This window comes from Pelodiscus sinensis, chromosome 2, assembly GCF_049634645.1.
Source record: "Pelodiscus sinensis isolate JC-2024 chromosome 2, ASM4963464v1, whole genome shotgun sequence".
In the NCBI taxonomy this organism is placed as follows: domain Eukaryota; kingdom Metazoa; phylum Chordata; order Testudines; family Trionychidae; genus Pelodiscus; species Pelodiscus sinensis.
Window position 1 is genome coordinate 208,956,033 of NC_134712.1, and position 19,231 is coordinate 208,975,263.

The 19,231-nt window shown below is 40.2% G+C and overlaps 1 protein-coding gene across 4 annotated transcripts in view; it reads right to left on the bottom strand.

Moving 5' to 3' along the window:
- Positions 1–9,514: 9,514 nt before the first annotated feature.
- Positions 9,515–19,231, bottom strand: part of NXPH1 (neurexophilin 1) — a 211,450-nt gene continuing 201,733 nt past the window's right edge. For all 4 annotated transcript variants that reach the window (XM_075922314.1, XM_075922313.1, XM_075922312.1 and 1 more), the window contains exon 3: positions 9,515–16,170. In XM_075922314.1, the coding sequence (XP_075778429.1) occupies positions 15,409–16,170 (762 nt within the window). In that variant the 3' untranslated portion in view covers positions 9,515–15,408. The remainder of the gene's footprint in view (positions 16,171–19,231) is intronic.

Here is a 19,231-nt window from a genome sequence, read left to right on the forward strand (position 1 = left end):
GCTTTCAGCTCCAGGAGGGGAAAGAGACTTGCACTGCTCCCATTCTCCAGGCCAATCTCACAGTTCTTATTGGCTGGTTGTTTCCAGCCAATAGGAGCTGAGGAATTGGCTGGGGTCAGTTCCTATTGGCCAATTGTTTCTGGCCACTAGGCACTGAGGATTGGGCTGCTGGTAGGGAGATCACACAAAGCTTCCTCCCTCCCTGCAGAGCCGAGACGGCCCAGAGCGTGCGCCAACAGCAACAGCCGGGCCAGACTGGGCTGCACATGTGCCATGTGCCCCGGGGGGCGGGCCCTGGGCTGCGTGCCAGCGGCCATAGCCAGGCCGCACATGCCCCGTGCACCCCGGGGGGTGACCCTGTGCACCCTAGGGGGCGAGCCCGCTCCCCACGGGTGGGCCTGCGCATGCGGCGTGCACCCAGGGATGGCACCACATGCCTGTGCCCGGGGTGCCAGAATGCCTCGGGCCGGCCCTGTCTTGTCTAAGGGAGAAGAGGAGGGGTTGTTTTTATTTGGACAGTCTGTTTGCATATCCTAAGTGTATCTGAACCTGGGCCTTTCCAGTTTTCAGTTTCTTCTCCGTGCAGCAGAAGAAAATCATACTTTTCTGAAAACCCCAGAAAGGCAGAACTCCACAATACTCTTTCCCAATGATAACTGTGAAGTGATAACTGCACTTCTTCCAAAAAGTCTCCAAGTTCGTCATAATATTATATTCCCTATGATTAGGGTTATGCCAAATTCACCGTCCATTTTGGTCAATTTCACAGTTATACGATTTTTAAAATCCTAAATTTCAGGATTTCATCTATTTAAATCTGAAATTTCATAGTGTTGTAATTGTAGAGGGTGTCCTTCTAACTCATAAAGGATTTGTGGGGTGGTCACAGGGTTATTGTAAGCGGGATTGTGATATGCTACTCTTATTTCTGAGGTGCTGCTGCCAGCAGCATTGCCTTAAAGCTGGCAGCTGGAGAGCAGCAGTTGCTAATTGGAAGCCCAGTTCTGAAGGAAGAGCTGCCATCACCAGCAGCACAGAAATAAGGATGGCCTGGTAAGAGTATTACCTCCCTTTCTTCTGTGGTGCTGCCCAAGACTACTTGTAAACTGGGTGCCTGCATGCTTGCACAGCAGTTTTCTGAGCTCTACTCTGAAGTCCAAAGCTCCTGTGCAGACAGGGAGTGCAGCTGATTGGCTGTGGGGTGGAGGCCTTTCACTGAACAAACCGCTAAAGGGAGCCTGCTTGAACTGAGGAGCACCCAGAGCCAGTAAAAAGGGAGATTAGGAGACAATTAGTGACTGGGAGGATGGGGAGGGAGGGAGTTAGTAAGTAAGTAATTGGCTGATGAGGAGTCAGAGGGGAGGGGAGTTTCCAGCATCCCTCTGCAGGAGGAGAGAGAGAGGCAGAAACTCAGCACTCTCAAGCCTCCTGGGAAGGAGGAGACAGGAGGCTGAATGCATTGGGTAGGTGGGGGGGAAAAGAGGGAGGGTGGGGAGGTGCTGGCATCTGTGCAGTGAGGTGGAGGCAGGAGGCAGTTTGTCTGGGATGTCTGACTAGCTGCAGTCCTCTCTGGCTGGCTGGATTGAGGGGGGAAGCAGGCTGCAAGGGAAGTGTGTGCACCAGGACATTTGCATGATTGCATTTCAAATAAAGTTTGCATAAGGTGTTAATGGCTTAAGAAAGAAATTGTTATTTTGGGAGTTATTACTTGGAAGTAAATTATTTCGCAATAACTCCCTAGTGTAGACATAGCCAAAGGAACCTCCACTGAGTCCAGTCTGCATTTGTCACAGGCAGCCCATCATAGGGTATGTCTATACTGAATTCCTCTTTCGAGAGAGGAATGCAAATGCAGACAAATGAAATTGCAAATGAAGCGCGGATTTGAATTTCCCATGCTTCATTTGCATAATTGTGTCTGGCCGCTATTTTGAAATACTCTATTTCAAGATAAAAAAATGTTGTGTAGATGCGGTTATTTTGAAAGAAACCCCTTCTTTCAAAATAACCGTTAAACCTCATTTTCGTTTATCTGCATTTGCATTTCTCTCTCAAAAGAGGAATGCGGTGTAGACATATGCATACAGTCCTATTCATAAATCTATCAAACTCCATTTTAAAACCAGGCAGAACTTCTCCTCACTACTCCTTTTGGAAGACTGTTCCAGAACCTCACTGCTCTGATGGTTAGAAAGTTTATTCTAATTTCAGCCTGAGATTACTCATTGCCAGTTTATATCCAATTGTGTTTGTAACAACAATGTCCTTTGCCTTCAATAATGGTTTTTCCCTTCTTGACATTTACTCTCCCCTTCTCATGCATTTATAGAGAGCAATCATAACACATCAACCTTCTTTTTGTAAGCTAAACCATCCAAGATCTTTTAGGTCTCTTTTACTCTCCTCACTCTCCTCCCAGGCAGGAAAGCTGGCCAAATATTGACCCAATAAAAAGATTGCAAATGTTTGCAAGCCCTGAAAACTTAGGAGTAGAACAGTGATCTCTCTGAATGTGATGCAATGCAACATTCACTGAGAAGTGGAATGACAGAGAGTGATATCTTATTCCATGCTGGAAAATATACACAGCGGAGAAGCATGGTCTCACGTCAAACACACTGTACCCATTTCAAGATGATGTCCAGTTCAGTTACTTCAGTTGATTGACAGACAAATAGAATCTGCAGCCAAATCTCTTATAACCAGCAATTTATTTTCAGTCCATAGACCTTCAGAACTATTCTGTGCGATTCAGATTGTCCATATATTATTTTGTGATATAGTGAGGGCATTGGATAGTTCAAACCTGCAAAGAAAAGATTGGCAATAATGACAGTCTTCAATAGCGCCTTTCAAAACCCTCAAAGCAATGTCCTATAACTGTAGATGGAGAAATGTTGTCATCTCTTAGAAGAGCAGCTTGTCTTCAAATGGAATATGTGCAACAAAGGAAAGTCTGCAAGGGCCAGATGGTAACAGACCTTTACAAGACCTCATACTGTAGGGCCGGAGGGATAAAAGGACCCTTTTTCCCAGACCCACACAGGAATTCCTAGTTCCCTTGAGGAAGTAGGAAAAAGGCAGAGCCATCTCCTGTAGAGTGGGTGGCGACATAGAATCATAGAATACTAGGACTGGAAGGGACCTCGAGAGGTCATCGAGTCCAGTCCCCTGCCCTCATGGCAGGACCAAATACTGTCTAGACCATCCCTGATAGACATTTATCTAACCTACTCTTAAATAGCTCCAGAGATGGGGATTCCACAACCTCCCTGGGCAATTTATTCCAGTATTTGACTACCCTGACAGTTAGGACTTTTTCCTAATGTCCAACCTAAACCTCCCTTGCTGCAGTTTAAGCCCATTGCTTCTTGTTCTATCCTCAGAGGCCAAGATGAACAAGTTTTCTCCCTCCTCCTTATGACACTCTTTTAGATACCTGAAAACGGCTATCATGTCCCCCCTCAGGCTATATCTAGACTACATGCCTCTGTCACCAGGGGCATGTAGATTAGGATACCAGGCATAGGAAAATGAAGCGGCGATTTAAATAATCGCCACTTCATTTAAATTTACCTGGCTGCCGCGCAGAGCCGATCAGCTGTTTGTCGGCTCAGCGCGGTAGTCTGGACCCATGGGTGTCGACATCAAAGGCAGTTGTCGACCACCCAGGTATGCCTCCTGGGATGAGGTTTACCTGGGTGGTCGACAAATGCCTTTGATGTCGACACCCGCGCGTCCAGACTACCGCGCTGAGCTGACAAACAGCTGATCGGCTCAGCGCGGCAGCCAGGTAAATTTAAATGAAGTGGCGATTATTTAAATCGCCGCTTCATTTTCCTATGCCTGGTAGCCTAATCTACATGCCTCTGGTGACAGAGGCATGTAGTCTAGACGTAGCCTCAATCTTCTCTTTTCTAAACTAAACATACCCAATTCTTTCAGCCTTCTTTCATAGGTCATGTTCTCTAGACCTTTAATCATTCTTGTTGCTCTTCTCTGGACCCTCTCCAATTTCTCCACATCTTTCTTGAAATGACAGAACTGGACACAGTACTCCAGGGAGCAGACTATACCATCTAAAAGGCTGTTGCCGGGGTGGTTGCACTGCATCTTGAGGTGCTCAAAGAGGTATTTTCCTTCCTGAGACTCAATCCTTTACACAGCTTTTTTGGGACAATATAGCTTCACACTGTCCCTGACTTGGGAATCTGATTAAATGCCATAATTTGGCCCTAAGAGAACTTGAAATATAAACAACAGAAGAGGAAAAGAATCCATCTCTGCCTAGATGCTTTAGGAGATGAGCCAATTTATGATGGCCAGACTGAGGGCACTGGACAATAATTGGTGCTTTATTTATAATAATTTAAAAAGTTGAAAATATGCATATACATTTGTATTGATCTGATTGCTTCCTTCTGTCTCCGTGCCCTTCCTGTGTCACTTCTAGACTTTCTGGACATTGGCAACAGAGTGACAAAGATTTTGCCGTTCATGGGTTCTTAACCCCTTCCCCTTAATGACAAAAGCTTTGCCTTGGCAAGCGAACAGTGTTTTGTTGACAGGGGTCCTCTCCGGTCCACAAGTGTTTTGACCTTGCCTTAGTATGGGACTGTTATCCTGGGTGGATCTAGTGAGTGCCTTGTATGAATATGCAAGTCCCTGCTATACCACAGACTTCCTACCACTTAGACCCACATCTTCAAATAAAACATCTTGAAATCAATAGGAGTTAGGCACCTAAATAGCTTAGAGAATCTAGGTTTCTGGGCCTCAATTCCCTATCTGTAAAATGCAAGATGATAGTGCTTTTCTACCTCACCGGAGCATTGTGAGGATAAACATATTAAAGATTCAGAGGGATAGTCGAGTTTTTGTTGTTTTATATTAAAGATTGTGAAGCTGTCAGCTATGTAAGAGGGTCCATACAAACTCCATAGATAGAGATTAGCAAATAATAAAACAAAGTAAAACATAGCCCCAGGTAATTTCTGTCATCCACATATTTGCATTTAAAAGCTTACCAACAAGGCGCAACTCCATTTAAAACTAAATGACCTAAAATTAAAGTTCACGATCAAAGAACATGTTTAAAGGTCAAAATCATTGTGTTGATGAAAAGGTTAAAATCCTTTGCAACCATGTATAGCTTATTTTAGCCACATGGTGCCCATTACTATGTAGGAGATTGCCTTGTTTTTACAAAAGCTATTTCCCCAAATTGGGACTTCTGTGGTGCCATAGTCCAGGCAATGCTGGCATTTCTAATATGCACATGCCAACAGCAGAATGCACAGAGCACTTTCTAATCTATCAGGATCTGGCAGCATGAACCTGAAAGAGAAAACAGATCTCTCCTTCGCCCCTTTGGGAAATTACTTCACTTGTTACTTATTATTGTGGCACAGAATTGGGCCCTTAGTAGTACTAACTAGTTCCTGCCAACAGACTTTCCTGCCTCAAATTTACACTCAAAAATCTCAGATTTTGTCTTTCCTTTCCTGAAGCCAGACAAAAGATAAAAATTGCAGCTTCTCTTCATACGTGATAGTTCTCACTTTTATTCAGCAATTGATGTTCTATTTAGTCCCTGTATAGTCATCTCCTTAAACTGTGTGATTGTGGTCTAAAAAGTGTCACTGTAAAAATGCCAGTTTAGTAATTGTAGCACCATTAAGCCTCCACCTGTGCAGGCTTAAACTGATTTATAGGATTGTTACAGACTGGGAAGAGCTGATGTTGTAGATTTGGAAAAGGGATTTTGTAGATTTGGAAAAGGGAGGGAATGTGGATGCAGTTTTGGAAACCAAAAATAAAAAAGAAATCAAACACTGTTACAATACTAGCAATAAGTCGTATTTAGAGACTTGAATTTAAATCTTGCCAATCAAATACAGTTTCTGATTGCATAGAAGGCAGAGAAGAGAGCCCAAGTTGGGGACTTGGATTCTAAGGCTGTCACTCACAGCTATTCGAGCCAGAATCCACAAAGGAGGGAGAAGGGACAAAATGCAGGGTTGCTGTTATAACTCATGATCCCACTGGTTTGAGCCACTCACCAAGAGTGTGGTAAAGCACAGATTGCTTATCCACTCTGCCTGATGAAAAAAGGGCATTGAAGAATAGTTTCCTATCTCTCAGGTGAGTACTAAAACTACTGGAGTATATAGTCATTATCATTCTTGCCCAATTAATATTTAATTTGCAATACATAGTAGGATAGCTTCACCAGGAGAGATTAATAAAGCCCTCCTTCCTACCCCATAGTTCAGTGGCTAGGGCATTTCTTTGAGAGACAGGAGACCCTTGTTCAAAACCCTTTGCCTCATGAGACAGAGCAGGGAGTTGAAATATGGTCTCCTGCATGTTAGGTAGGTACCACAACCAGTATGCTAAAATTTATAAAGGAAGCAAACACTAGCATTTGCATTTGGTGTTTCATATGTGTTCTCCATCAGTGATTTCTATAGCAGATTTGCTCAGCTGGCACATTACAATGAGGTGAATGTGCCCTGAATCAGGAACCTATTGAGCTAAATGAAGAAGCACAACAGACAGCCTGTGCATTTACGGTAATATGTCCCACAGTGATAACAGATGGAACATAACCAATGCTGGCAGGTGAAAGGTTAGTGGAATGGCTATGTCCCCATTTTCTGCAAGGGAGAGAAGGTTTAGGATTTGCTAGATGGATCAATGAAAAGTTCCAGAAATTGGTAAATGAGATATGTGAAAAGATAATTGGTGATAAGTGGAAACTAATTATCTTCAACTGGCAACTTGCCACCAGATATTTTGAACCACATAAGAGTAAGGTACAAGAAAAACACTTGGAGAGCATTTTCTTTTAGGACAGGAAGTGGAAGACAAAAAGAAATCTCAAGCTGGGTATTGAAACCTTGTGTTATAACTTTCTGTTATGTTTTCCTTTCACAGAAGTGGAGGACAGGTAGGAATCAAGGAATACTGGTAAAGCAAAAGAAAGATGCATCTAATGATTAACAGTGGAGCAGCAATTGGAATTTCTGTGTCCTCTTCCCAGCTCTGTCTTGATTTGCTTTGGTAAAGCAAATCACTCAGGTGCTTTATAGCTATATTTTTAGGCACCTAAATATCTTTGAAAGTTTGACCTTTTAATCTTTCTGTCACTCTTTTCCCTGCTGTAATTAAAACCTCACCTCTTATTTTACATTACACTTAAATTCCCAGATGAGGAATAAGCATATGTATTTGATGCATTCATCCTATTAGATGGATTTTAGTAAAACAGTTGATAGCGTGTCTCTGAAACTCAAAAGTAATCCTAATTGACCTAGGTTAAAACACTATCATGTGGACTTAAAATGGCTCTATAATCCTAAATGAAGGATAATGATAAACAGCAATGTGTCAAGGTATGGTGAGGGGCCAATGGGCTACAACAAGCAATCATTGCAGGGATTGGTCTTTTAAAATATTTTAATTAACTATTTGGAAGTGGTGGGACTAAGCATAGTAATGATGTTCACAGGTGACATTATATAAAGAGGAAGTCTGACATAGCAATGAGCATAGATGTATAATAGAAAGGGGACACTAAGGAGAAAGAGCTGCAGGAAATAACAAGCTAGGGAACTGCCTGCTAATGCACATGAGGAAATATAACATGGATGCTGAATAAGAGGGGAAAAGCTGGGTAACAAGGAAACCCCCTGTTAAGTTAGTGTGAAAAACCAATGTGAGATGAGCTTTCAATATGATTTGGGGCTACACACACACAAAGGCATTTAATCACTGGGAAAGAAGATAATAGTCCTACTCAGCTTTGGCAGGACTGTGCCTGGAATGCTGCATTCATTTGCAGGCTTCTCTTTACCAGAAAGATGTTGACAAACAAGGAGAAATTAAAAGAGGTCCCACAAACATGATCTGGGCAGTGGAAGCAGTTGATGGAGGAAAGGTAGAAATACAGATAATTTGGTTAAATAATTTAAGAACAGACATAATACATCTATGAATGTTTAAACCCTTCAAACAATGACAACTTAGTGCGACTCATGTGGTCTAACCTGAACTAAAAGAATGAAACTGGACCAGGGAACATTTTTTAACATGAGGAAAAGTGTTCTGACAATCAGCTGATAGTGGTATAGTCTCCTTTAGGAAAAAGGTAGAAGTCCACATTCTTGGGACCATTAGAATGAGACTGGACAAAAACATCAAAAAAATGGCTTGTAGAAAACAGTTTCTTGCTTTGGTAGAGAAATGAACTTTCTATCTATAAGGTCATTGCTTAAAGCAGTAGCAGCTAGTACATTTAATAACAACAAAAATACCACTACATCATGTTTTGAGTTTTCTCAAATGAATAGACTTTGATGATACACGTATGCATGCTGGGTAAAAAAGTAGTTCCATTTATATCAATGGGGTTATTGAAATAAAGTGTTATAGAGAGATGGCCCAAAGTAAATACGTTTAGTTACACAGTGATTGTTGATATCACCTTTGTTCTTTCTGGCTCAGGTGGCATCGATTAACCTAACCTAACCTTGAGATGAGGTTACAATTAAGATTTAATTTTTGTGTGTTTGCTTTGTTTGGTGTAATGGTTCTGCTGTTCCCAGGCCCACCAATGGGGGGGAAAGGGGTTAGGGTTAAATATATGACAAAGATGAGGAAATGTGACATTTAATATGAACCAACGTATCTGTCTCTCTTGACCTGTTTTGCCTACAGTAGGCAGACCATGAGTGTGAGGGTGTGTCAAGACTACATCCCTTTTTAGACAGAGGGATGTAAATTAGACACTTCGAAACTGCAAATGAAGCCGGGATTTGAATTTCCCACACTTCATTTGCAAAATTGCATCATGGCACTCTTTAAAAAAGCGCTATTTCGAAAGTGAAACCACAGTCCAGATACGATTCTTTCAAAAATAGAAGCCTTTTTTGAAAGATCCGTCTTTCGAAAAAGGCTTCTATTTTTGAAAGAACCGCATCTAGACTGCGGTTTCACTTTCGAAATAGCGCTTTTTTAAAGAGTGCCATGATGCGATTATGCACATGAAGTGTGGGAAATTCAAATCCCGGCTTCATTTGCAATTTCAAAGTGTCTAATTTACATCCCTCTGTTGAAAAAGGGATGTAGTCTAGGCACACCCCGAGGCTCAAATCTTACTCGTGAGTACACAGCTTGAATATAAGGCTATGTACTGAGGACACTGGAAGGGAAGGGAAACCTCTTCCCTACCAGGCCTCCTGGAATCTCCATAGCCCTTCACCTCTGCAGGAATAGGATGGGATGTTCTGCGGATCTTCCAGCTTGCCCCAGTTCCTCTCTCTACTTTTAGTATTTACAATTATGGTTAGTAATGTTGTATTAACCATATACCACACCACTGAGCAGTAGATCTTCCAACTTCACCCCATAACACCTTTCCCAGTTACTAATTAAATAGCTCAAAATGCTTTACATTATTTTAAATAAGCTTCACAACTCTCATGGTAAGTATTATGTATAGTTTCTCCTTTATTGTTTCAAATGCCTTCTCCACCAAAAAGTGGAAGTGGATGAGTCTTTTACAAAGAACCAAATAAGTCAGATGAAGAGATGCACCATTCATGGCAGCTTTGCGCAATATCTCACACAAGCTCCAACAAAACTCCATGCCACTTGGTGCAAGAGATGTATAATCCCAGTGTAGTCCTTCTTCCTAAAACCTGCCAAGGAACTAAATTGATTCTACTATCAAACACCCAACAGAAGTAAAAGAAGGGTTATGATTCACACTGATGTAATGTTTCAGGCCATCTGTACTGCAATGCCCATGCACAATGGAGATGAATGTAGAATAGAGAGTTGGGTTTAACTTGTAATTGCCTTGGCTTTTGTCAGTTTGTCTCACTTCTTTAACTTTGCTTAATCATCCCATAGATTTTTTTTCCTGTTTGTTAATTAAGACTAGAGTTGCAGGGAGCAGCTGGTCTTATCTCGCTCCAAAGCAATCACAAGTATCTGCGATTTTTTAATAAAATATATCTTTATTCTTCTGAATGACTAAGATAAATGATTTGGTGTCACTTATTTCACGTCTCTGACTTCAGTCTAAGTTGAACTAGAGATCTGCCGGCTGTACAGCACAAGTGAAATAAACAAGTTGAAGAGAAATGTTAACATTTTAATGAGGAGAAAAAGAATTTTACATAACAGGTGATCTATTTGTAAGTTTGGGTAATGATAACATTTTAGTCAATTAACAAGAAAAGCAGAAAATAATGAAAAGATTTTATTTAGCTCAGAGGAAGCAGTTATCCTTTTGGAGAAACTGTGTTCTACTTATCAGCAGATGCTTTCAGGTACATAATACCCAAGTGAACACAACATTTCCACAGTTCTGGGAATTTATTCGCTCCTTAGAAATGTGGCTTTTGAATTTTAACAAGTGTTCATTTAACAAGCAACAAAAAAGATAGGTGTTAAACTTCACTGTAGACATGAATAAATGAAAATAAATCCATTTGTGTGTTTTTGGCAAGAAAAGTGACTGGTTTAAAATTGCTGTTGCTTTGTCTTAGCCAATAGTATGATACCTTCATGTATTTACTTTCTTCTTGTATCTGAAAGTTTTTGGATATGGAAGTGGCACTTAATGGCAGTACATTCAAAAGATTGCTGGAACTGTTCTGAGTCACAAAAATATCCTGAAATAGCTATTCTGTGTCTTTTGAACGCACCTGTTATTTCGATATACAATGGGCTCACCATTCCAATGTCCCTATAAGCCTCGTTCCACAAGGAGTAAGGGACATTTTGGAATAGCAATTTATTTCAAAGTGCTGTGTAGACAGTGCCAAATTTCAAAATAAGCTATTTCAAAATAACATTGAAATAAGATACATAATTTGCTTATCTTACTTTGACCTATAGTACAGTGTAGATGTACCCTTTGTGTGAGATATAATTGCACTCCATGTTTCTTATTTACATACAGTAGATTTGGGAGCCCAATTTAATTCCCATAAAACTCAGTGAGAGTCTTGGTCCCTTGACACATCCATGTTTAGACATGATCATATTAGTGAGCTATAGAAACTTTTTCTCTGCATCTTATTTGACCTGAAATCCATTTTAACATTAAATACACTATCATATACCTTGCAATAAGGATGGAACATTCCTTTCAAATTTAGTGCAATCTAGAAGGGCATGGACGGAACATGCAGTGCTGACACTGCAATTCAATATTATCTGGTGACCACTGTCCTTTGGATGAAATGGTAAAGGGGCAGCTGGAGGTTTTCCATTTCTGGTGGCTGTCCAACTCAGAGCAAAAGATTCATTGCAATGCATGTTTGCCTGTGCAGTCATCTAACAGATTGTTTTACAGCAGTTTAGGAGACTAGAGGATTCCAAATGATGGTATAGAATTCTGACTGAGAATGTGTGAGGATTCAGCCATTCAATTACACTATAACTTTCCTAGAGTGAAAACTTTGTTTTAAATGAGCAAACATTTTTATACCTGCATAGTGGTATGAACTGAAACATTTTGGGACTTTCATTCAACTCTACCATGAATGAAGTGTTTGCCATTTCTCACTGAATTCCACTAGTTGGGAGTATCACACATTTTAACCAAAGAGCTGCTTTTCTTATGGAATTGCTAATTTGCTTACGATCTGTGAGAAGGCCAGGCTATATTACAACAATAGAAGTGAAATCTCCATGAGGCAAGATGCTGAGGGATATTCTGACTCTGATATAGATTGACAAAAATATCAACTGTCATTACATAAACTGAAGATGTTCCCACTTTTCTTAAAAGTTTAGCACTGTGCTCCAGCACTAGAAAGTCAAGCCAGCCCAGCTTCTGTGTGTCCCTGGTTTTTTTATTCATATTTCCACTCTTCATTCCAGTGTCATCAATGCTACTAGTATCATGGCATCAAAGTCAGCTCATAGCTGACTATGTTAATGTCTGCTTTAGTGCAATCACTGTGTCACCATCTTGGACTTTTTTTACATATGAAGATGCTGAGTATCATACACACATACTGTGAATCGTACCATGCATTCTTGTGCCATTTTAATCAATTTTCAGTAATGGTTGGTCAGTAGCAAGTATTTTGGCGACCCATAATCAAACTATCTCTTGCATACAGAGTAAAATAATGATAAAAGCATGAGACAATTCTGAAAAATTAAAATAAAACAAAAGAAAAGAAAATACTCCATAGCCTGGGAGATTGTTCAAAACCAAAGATCAACACTCTCAATTACTAAATATGTATCTTCAGAAAGAAAATGTGGAACATTCCAAATCTTTCTAATGCCCCAGATTAGTGATCCAAAATTGCCTGGCCTACTTTATCACTGCTGACTCACAGACCCAATTACCCAGAAGTAAAATGTTTAACAGAGCCAGGGCACTATGTATTTACATTCATTAGAGTCAATTTTTACATGGGAAAACTAAAACCATGTTTCAGCAAGTTTACCTCACATACAGTATTTCCCCAAGAACTTCTTATGGAAAAAAAACTAGGCAGCGTATTATAATTCCTATTTACATCACTAATTCACATCCAGATCAACAAAAAGGATTCATCCTATTCCAAAGTCGAGTATGTTCATGAAAAACCACAGTCAATTCAAAGGAAAACTATTAAGGAAAAAAGTATTAATGAGAGTGACAGAAATAGCAAAAGGATAAAGATTCCATCATTAAAATGAGCTGACTCCCCATCTGTTGGTTGGTTGGTTTTTAGATTGGTAGTGGTTGTAGTGATGGTATATAGTAAGCAAGCATATATATAGTGTATAAGTTGGAAAATTTTGGATTTTTTTAAGAGTAGGGAAAAACTGAAAATTATGACTGAGTAGACATACAAAACAGATATAAATTACTACCAGAGATAGAGATTTACACCTACTTTTACAAATATAAATGACTACACAAAGTGCATGTCAGTGAAGACTCATTCCCTGTATAAATGCTTATTTATCTTAATAATGGTTACTAATAATGTTTAATACTTGGTATTTTACACGCTCCTAATGTAAAATCCTGGCCCCACTGACTTCAACATGGAGCCCATCCTTAGAGTGGAGTACTTCAACTTTATATATCATAATATGCAGAACAGATACTCTTCACACAGCACAAATCATGAATCACTAGCAGTCTATTCACAATTTCTAGCAGAGGTGGAGCAGAAGCAAAATCCTGGCTCTGTGTATTCCTGGTCTTTGTGGAAATGTTAGTCAGAAACATTATGGCTTGGACCATCTCTTTCTCCAAAACTGTGCAGACTTTGCTGATCCAAGGTAATCAGATTGTCCTTAGAAGTGTCTCTTATTATGAAGGAAAAATTTCCATTATCATATTGTTTCCAAGGAGTTAGACAGTTAATACTGTAGAAGTTTCTCCTTCACTTTTAGTCAATGGCAGAAACAGTTGTCATTAGTTTTATTTATTTGTTCCACTTTAATTCTATTCTTTAGCAAGAGGGTTAAGGTGGCAAAAGAGTCAGCTAGGAAGTTGATTTAATTCCCATGCAGTGCAACATGGGATAGGAAGTGGTCTCTGATTTCTCATTGCTTGGACCTTTGACTCTCTGGAGCATTAGAGAAGTGCATGTTTGGGTTTTGAAAAGGCTTCTCTTTGTTTCCTGCATTGACTTTTCTCAGCACAGGTTTGGCAGCCATCTACGAGTGAAGGATATAATTCATGTGTGTGCATGGGCACAAATAGTAACCCTAAGAGAAACAAGAGGGAATGCTGAGATCCTTTCAATTCAGACTTCAATTAGGTGTAAACATATCAGTGAAGTTATTGTGACTGGATAGCTAGAAGCTGAGGGCAAAGTGTGCCACTATATACAAAAATGAAGCACAATCAACTGCTTTCTTGATACAGGAATTAAACTCTTCCACTACATACAAAGAGGTCTGTGCCTCCACTAAGCTAGAATTAAGGCAAAGGCAGACTGGTGCACACACAGAGAGAACAGCTTTTCCCACTTTTAAATTAATAAATCACTTTCATTTATGACTCATAATTTAGGCCCTGCTCCTGCAAACTGTTCTGGACTACTCTCATTGAAGTCAACAATGTCCTGTGACAGCATTGAGAACTACCTGCATGTGATAGCTTGGGATAATTCTGCACAAATTTGAAGACACAAGATTGAAAACCATGATGGAGTTTGAGTATAGTCTTTTTGTGAGACCATTTAAACCACCATCTGCACAGTACATACTGAAACTCAACTTTAAGTATTTTATTTTTATGTACAGTTCATTTTTTGTCTGGAAATAAAATATCTAAATACAGACAGACTGTAATGTTGTATATGTATAGCTCTCAACGATACTTTACTGAATAAATGCTTTGTACATAAATCTGTCTCTTTAATGGAGTTTACAGCTACATTGATAAAATGGGTTCCCCATTTCCTTGATTGTTTTTAACCAATAACAAGCAGAGAGACGATTACAAGTTAATATTAATAAGCAGCTCAAATAACACTGGTTAAACTATGTACAATACAAACCATTCATACAAATGAAGACTAGGATATTGAATTTGTTACAATATTTGTAATATAGATAGGACAGCCACTTACAACTTACATGTTGTGTATCAGGCATTTTCCTTCTTGGAGAAGAGTTGAAGAGTTTTTAAGTAGCTCAGCTGGTCTCAACTCTGCTAATTTAAATGTTCGGTGGAGAAATATTGAAACCATAAAGTCTGCCCACATGTAAATTCCAAATGTCTGCTCATCTTTACGAGTAATAGGCTCCCTCCACAGAAAAAGAGCCACCTAATGTCACCTTGAATGTGCCTACTATATGCTGGAAAAAAGTCACTATGCTTTGCTGTGTTCATATAATAAGGAATACTGAACTCTAGACACACATTTTTCCCATTTTAACAAGCATTTACTCCTATAGTATTAATTACCAGTACAGCTAGTCTAAGCAGTAAAATGCATGAGTGGGGATTATTGATTGGCATGTATTCAAGACTTTAAAGGAGATTTCCATAACAGTTTGTGTTAGAAACCATTCTCTGTGTAGTTAATCCTTTTGGCTTGATGATAGGTTATCCTGAAACATTATGTATGAGACAATGAAAGCCCTCTTAACAGGAATCTCAATAGATGTGAGCTGAAAAGAGTGCATGTCTGTATGGTTTTATTTTGAATCCATAGTGATTTACAACTAGACTGATACATGGAGCTGACTGGGCAGAAATCACATTAGATTGTTTTCCACTAACATATTTGCAGCCATTTGACAGCAGCAGCAGAGTATAGACACATTCCAGGCAATAGGTGTGGCCTTCTTCTTTGAGGTAACAGCCCTGTCATATGACCTCTTTTATTCCTCAGGCTTCAGTCTGGTTCCTCAGGTTCATTCTCAACCTGAAGGGAAGTAGGGTGTGTCACTGTGGTAGTTGTAATCAGGGCACACCTTCTGTACTAGTTTATAATCTGTACTATAAAAGGAAATGTAAATACAGATTACTTTAAAGGGCTTGGAGCAGAGCCATGACACATGACTTTGGGTCTGCTCCTGATAACATGTTTTTGAAGGGTCATAGTTGCAGAGAGTGTTCTTGGTAGCCTTGTCAACCTTTTCATACTCGATACGACAGTTAAAGGATTTGGAATCTTTGGCATCAATCACTGTTTGTTGTGCCAAGTCAAATTCCACTATTTTGGTAGGGGGCACCAAGCTCACAGATACATTCCCTTGGCCAGTGGAATTATGCCTGAAATAAACGCTAAACGTCCCATTGCCATGATCAACAATTTTCCCAGTTATTAATAGGTTTAATTTCACAGTTTTGATGTTGGAATGAAAGTCGCCCCAGCCAAACATTTTCTTAAATTTCCCAGTCTTGACAATCGGCCGTCTCTTTGCTCTGGGTCGAGGCTCTTGAAGGTCTGTGGAGTTCCTCAGCCAGTCCCAGAGATCTTGCTCAGAATACGTTTCTGGGGCATCGTATCGCAGGTCCAAATCTGTATCATTTTCTTTGCCACGAAAAGTCTGTGATAGTAGTCGGCTGATAGACAAGTCTTTGCTGCTTTCTGTCCATATGTGCTTTAGTGTGGATTTGGAGCTGCCTGATTTTAGAAGTTCTGATTTGCCGCCATTTGTTAAATTTGCACACGTAACCTGAAACAAACAAAAAAAGAAGCCAGATTGAGATAGGTACCTAAAAACCCACTTTTCCCATCTGAGGCCAAAGAGATTGGAGTTCAGAATTAAAATTAGTTTTAAAAGTAAGCTGAAGTACATATACTCAAACAGATCAGAAAGATCATTTGTGTTTGTCTTTCCAAGAGGTCATAATCTATTTCTCTTTAACAGATATAATACCCTTCTGAATTAATCCATAAGGCTCTTTCGAATCCCAGCTCCAAACCTACTTCTACAGTGCAGTCTGCAAGCAGTCCACCAACCAATGGTTGCTTTTGTGTGCCAGTTGGAAATAGCTGATTTTTCTGATTTAAAAACAAAACTAAAATGCCATGGAACCATCAGAACCAAATTGTGCAATAGCAAGCGTGTGCAGTAGCAAGTATGTGCAACCATGTGATCTTATTTGCAATATCTGCATGCTCCCTTCCTCCCTCACTCTTCCCTTTGGCTTGTCACATTCATTGATCATGTCTTGGTTCAAATGGATTTATATGCTCATTGAGAAGGAGATTGCCATGGCTCTCACAGGGTGGTTTTTGCACTGAAGAAGTAATAAAAATGTATCTATGCTGCTGCAAACTCCTCTCCCCCGCACCAGAGTGTCAGTGTACACCTGTATCTGTGCAGTTCTACCACTGCAAATCCCCCTTGTCCGAACAATCCGTGTGTGTTTATACAATACTTAGCACAATTGGGGTCTCTGATCCTGATGCTGGGTTGGGAGCCTGGAGCTCCTGATTTATGTCTTGTGTTCCTAAAGCTCACACTTCAGGTTTTCAACCATCAATCTTCACAGGTTAAGAATGGATCTTCCTTCACACACATCCTTTATCACCTTCCTCTGAAGCCTTAGGGATAGCCATGGCTTGGGAGGGGACATTGGACTACGAGGCCCAGTGCTCTGAGGTGCTACTGAGCATTTTCTCTCTCAGACGCTTGGCTGGCTACATCTTGCTCACAAGTGCAGGTTCTAACTGATCTCAGTATGTGGGGTCAGGAAGGAACTGTTCCCACATTTCAGATTGGCAATGGTTTTATAAGGCTGGGGGAGGGGCAAAGTTGCCTTTCTCACCAGTGTGTGGGTGCAGGTCACTTGCCAGGATTATCTAAGTGCATCTCACTTAATCATTTTCCTGCTACTGCAGGGTCTCAAGCTCTGGTGTGCCTGGGTCTCTTCTATTCTCTGCGTGTTGCACATAACTGTCTGGTCTCTTGTAGACTATAATGCTTTGGTCTAATTTAGGCCGTTGGGTTTAGCACATAGTTGGTGGCCTGTGATAGACAGAAGGACAGACTAGATGATCTGGTGTTCCCTTCTGGCCTTAAAACTCACCATTTGGGACCTCTAGGCCATACTACAGTTCAAATAACAGAAAATAATAAAGGGCTGGTCATGGCTAGCAACACATTGCTATGACACCCCTGGACTGACTTGAGCAGTTACACCCCCTTCCTGGTCCACCTGCTTCTACAGTGAAGGAGCACATTGTGCTGGTTCAGTACCCAGCAGAACTGATGCTCCTGAAGTAAGCACTATAGTCGTGCCACCCATCATCTTGAGGAGGGGCAGTGCCAAGGGGCAGTCCATTTCCCACCCACCTATATGCAGAGGGGATGCCTGATATCTCGGCGTCACCGTGCAGCCCGAGACCTAATTCTATAGCGTAGAAATCTAAGGGAGCATTTGACTCTTAAAGTGAAGATTACTTCAGAGTGTGAATACAAAAGTGAGACTATCTAATGAATGACAGTCCAAAAGTACAAGTCAAAGTTTTATAAATTCATGAAAACCATGCTCTGAAACTCCAAGGAACCTAAAAATGTTAGGGTCGTCTGTGAGCACCAAACCAAAAAGACCTTGTTCATTTTTTCTAATCTAGCTTTAAAAATAAAGCATGCACAATCATAGTTTCTGGAGGGTAAGCGGAAGAGTCTGGGTTTGTAGGGGGACCATCACTGATCTTAATTTCTTTGCCTGACTACAAATATTACAGTAGCTCTGGCTGATAGTTCAACATGTAGAGTCATCCCATTATCCTGTTTGCTTTTATAAATGCCTCCTCCCTTAATCAAAATGAATTGCACATATCTTGGCTCCCTGAAACTCAAAGGAAATAAGAAAACACGTATAGCGTGAAGCATCCTTGCTTGTGAAATTTAAAGAGATGTGTAAAGAAAACAGCAAATATAATAAAGATACTTCCATGCCCTGAAGAACATGGAATTGAACTGTGTTGCTGAGTAGCCTTCTCTTTCCAGAGTAGTTGTGCCTCTTCCCAGGCATGCTACATGGAAGTTATCATAGGGATTACTGAACATCTTGAACAGATGCAAGGTATGATGACAGCCATTTAAATAAAATTAAGTCAGAGCACTAACAGAATAGCCCTACCGCCTTTCAGGTTGGGGTGAGGATGGGGTGTGGAGAGAAGAAATAAATAGAATTTATTCTTCATTTGGGATTTTGCCATTAGAAGATTTTACCATCTTTTGAATGGCAGGAAGCATAAAAACTGCCTCACATTTCATAGGTAGTTTGTATCTGTGTCTTAGTATCAACACAGTGAGCAAGGAGAGAGGCTGTAATGAAATGCTCTGATGGAGCACTGGTTAATGAAGCAGCAATGAAGATATCATGAGGAGAGAGAGACCATAAATTTACAGAGGCTTATGGGGATTGAGCGCAAAACAGGAGAAATGTGCCAGTCTAGCATGAATCTAAGAAGTTAACTAACAGATTTAGCATACCTGCAATCTGAAGGTAGGAAATAAATTGTTTATTTTTATATTTTACTCTCCTCACAGCTTGCTTTTTCTTTTTCTTCTCTACCTTTTTTTTTGGGGGGGGGGGGGGAATCTGTGTTCCAGTAAGTTACATTTCATAGGATTAAATAGTAAATTCCCACATAACAGGATGTAACACCATAAAGCTCATTTTAAAGAAAAGCTCTTTTTTTTAAGACTACATCAAACCAAACACCCCAGAGAAGAAGTGGATATTTCAGAAATACTTGAAATACTTGAGCTACAAATC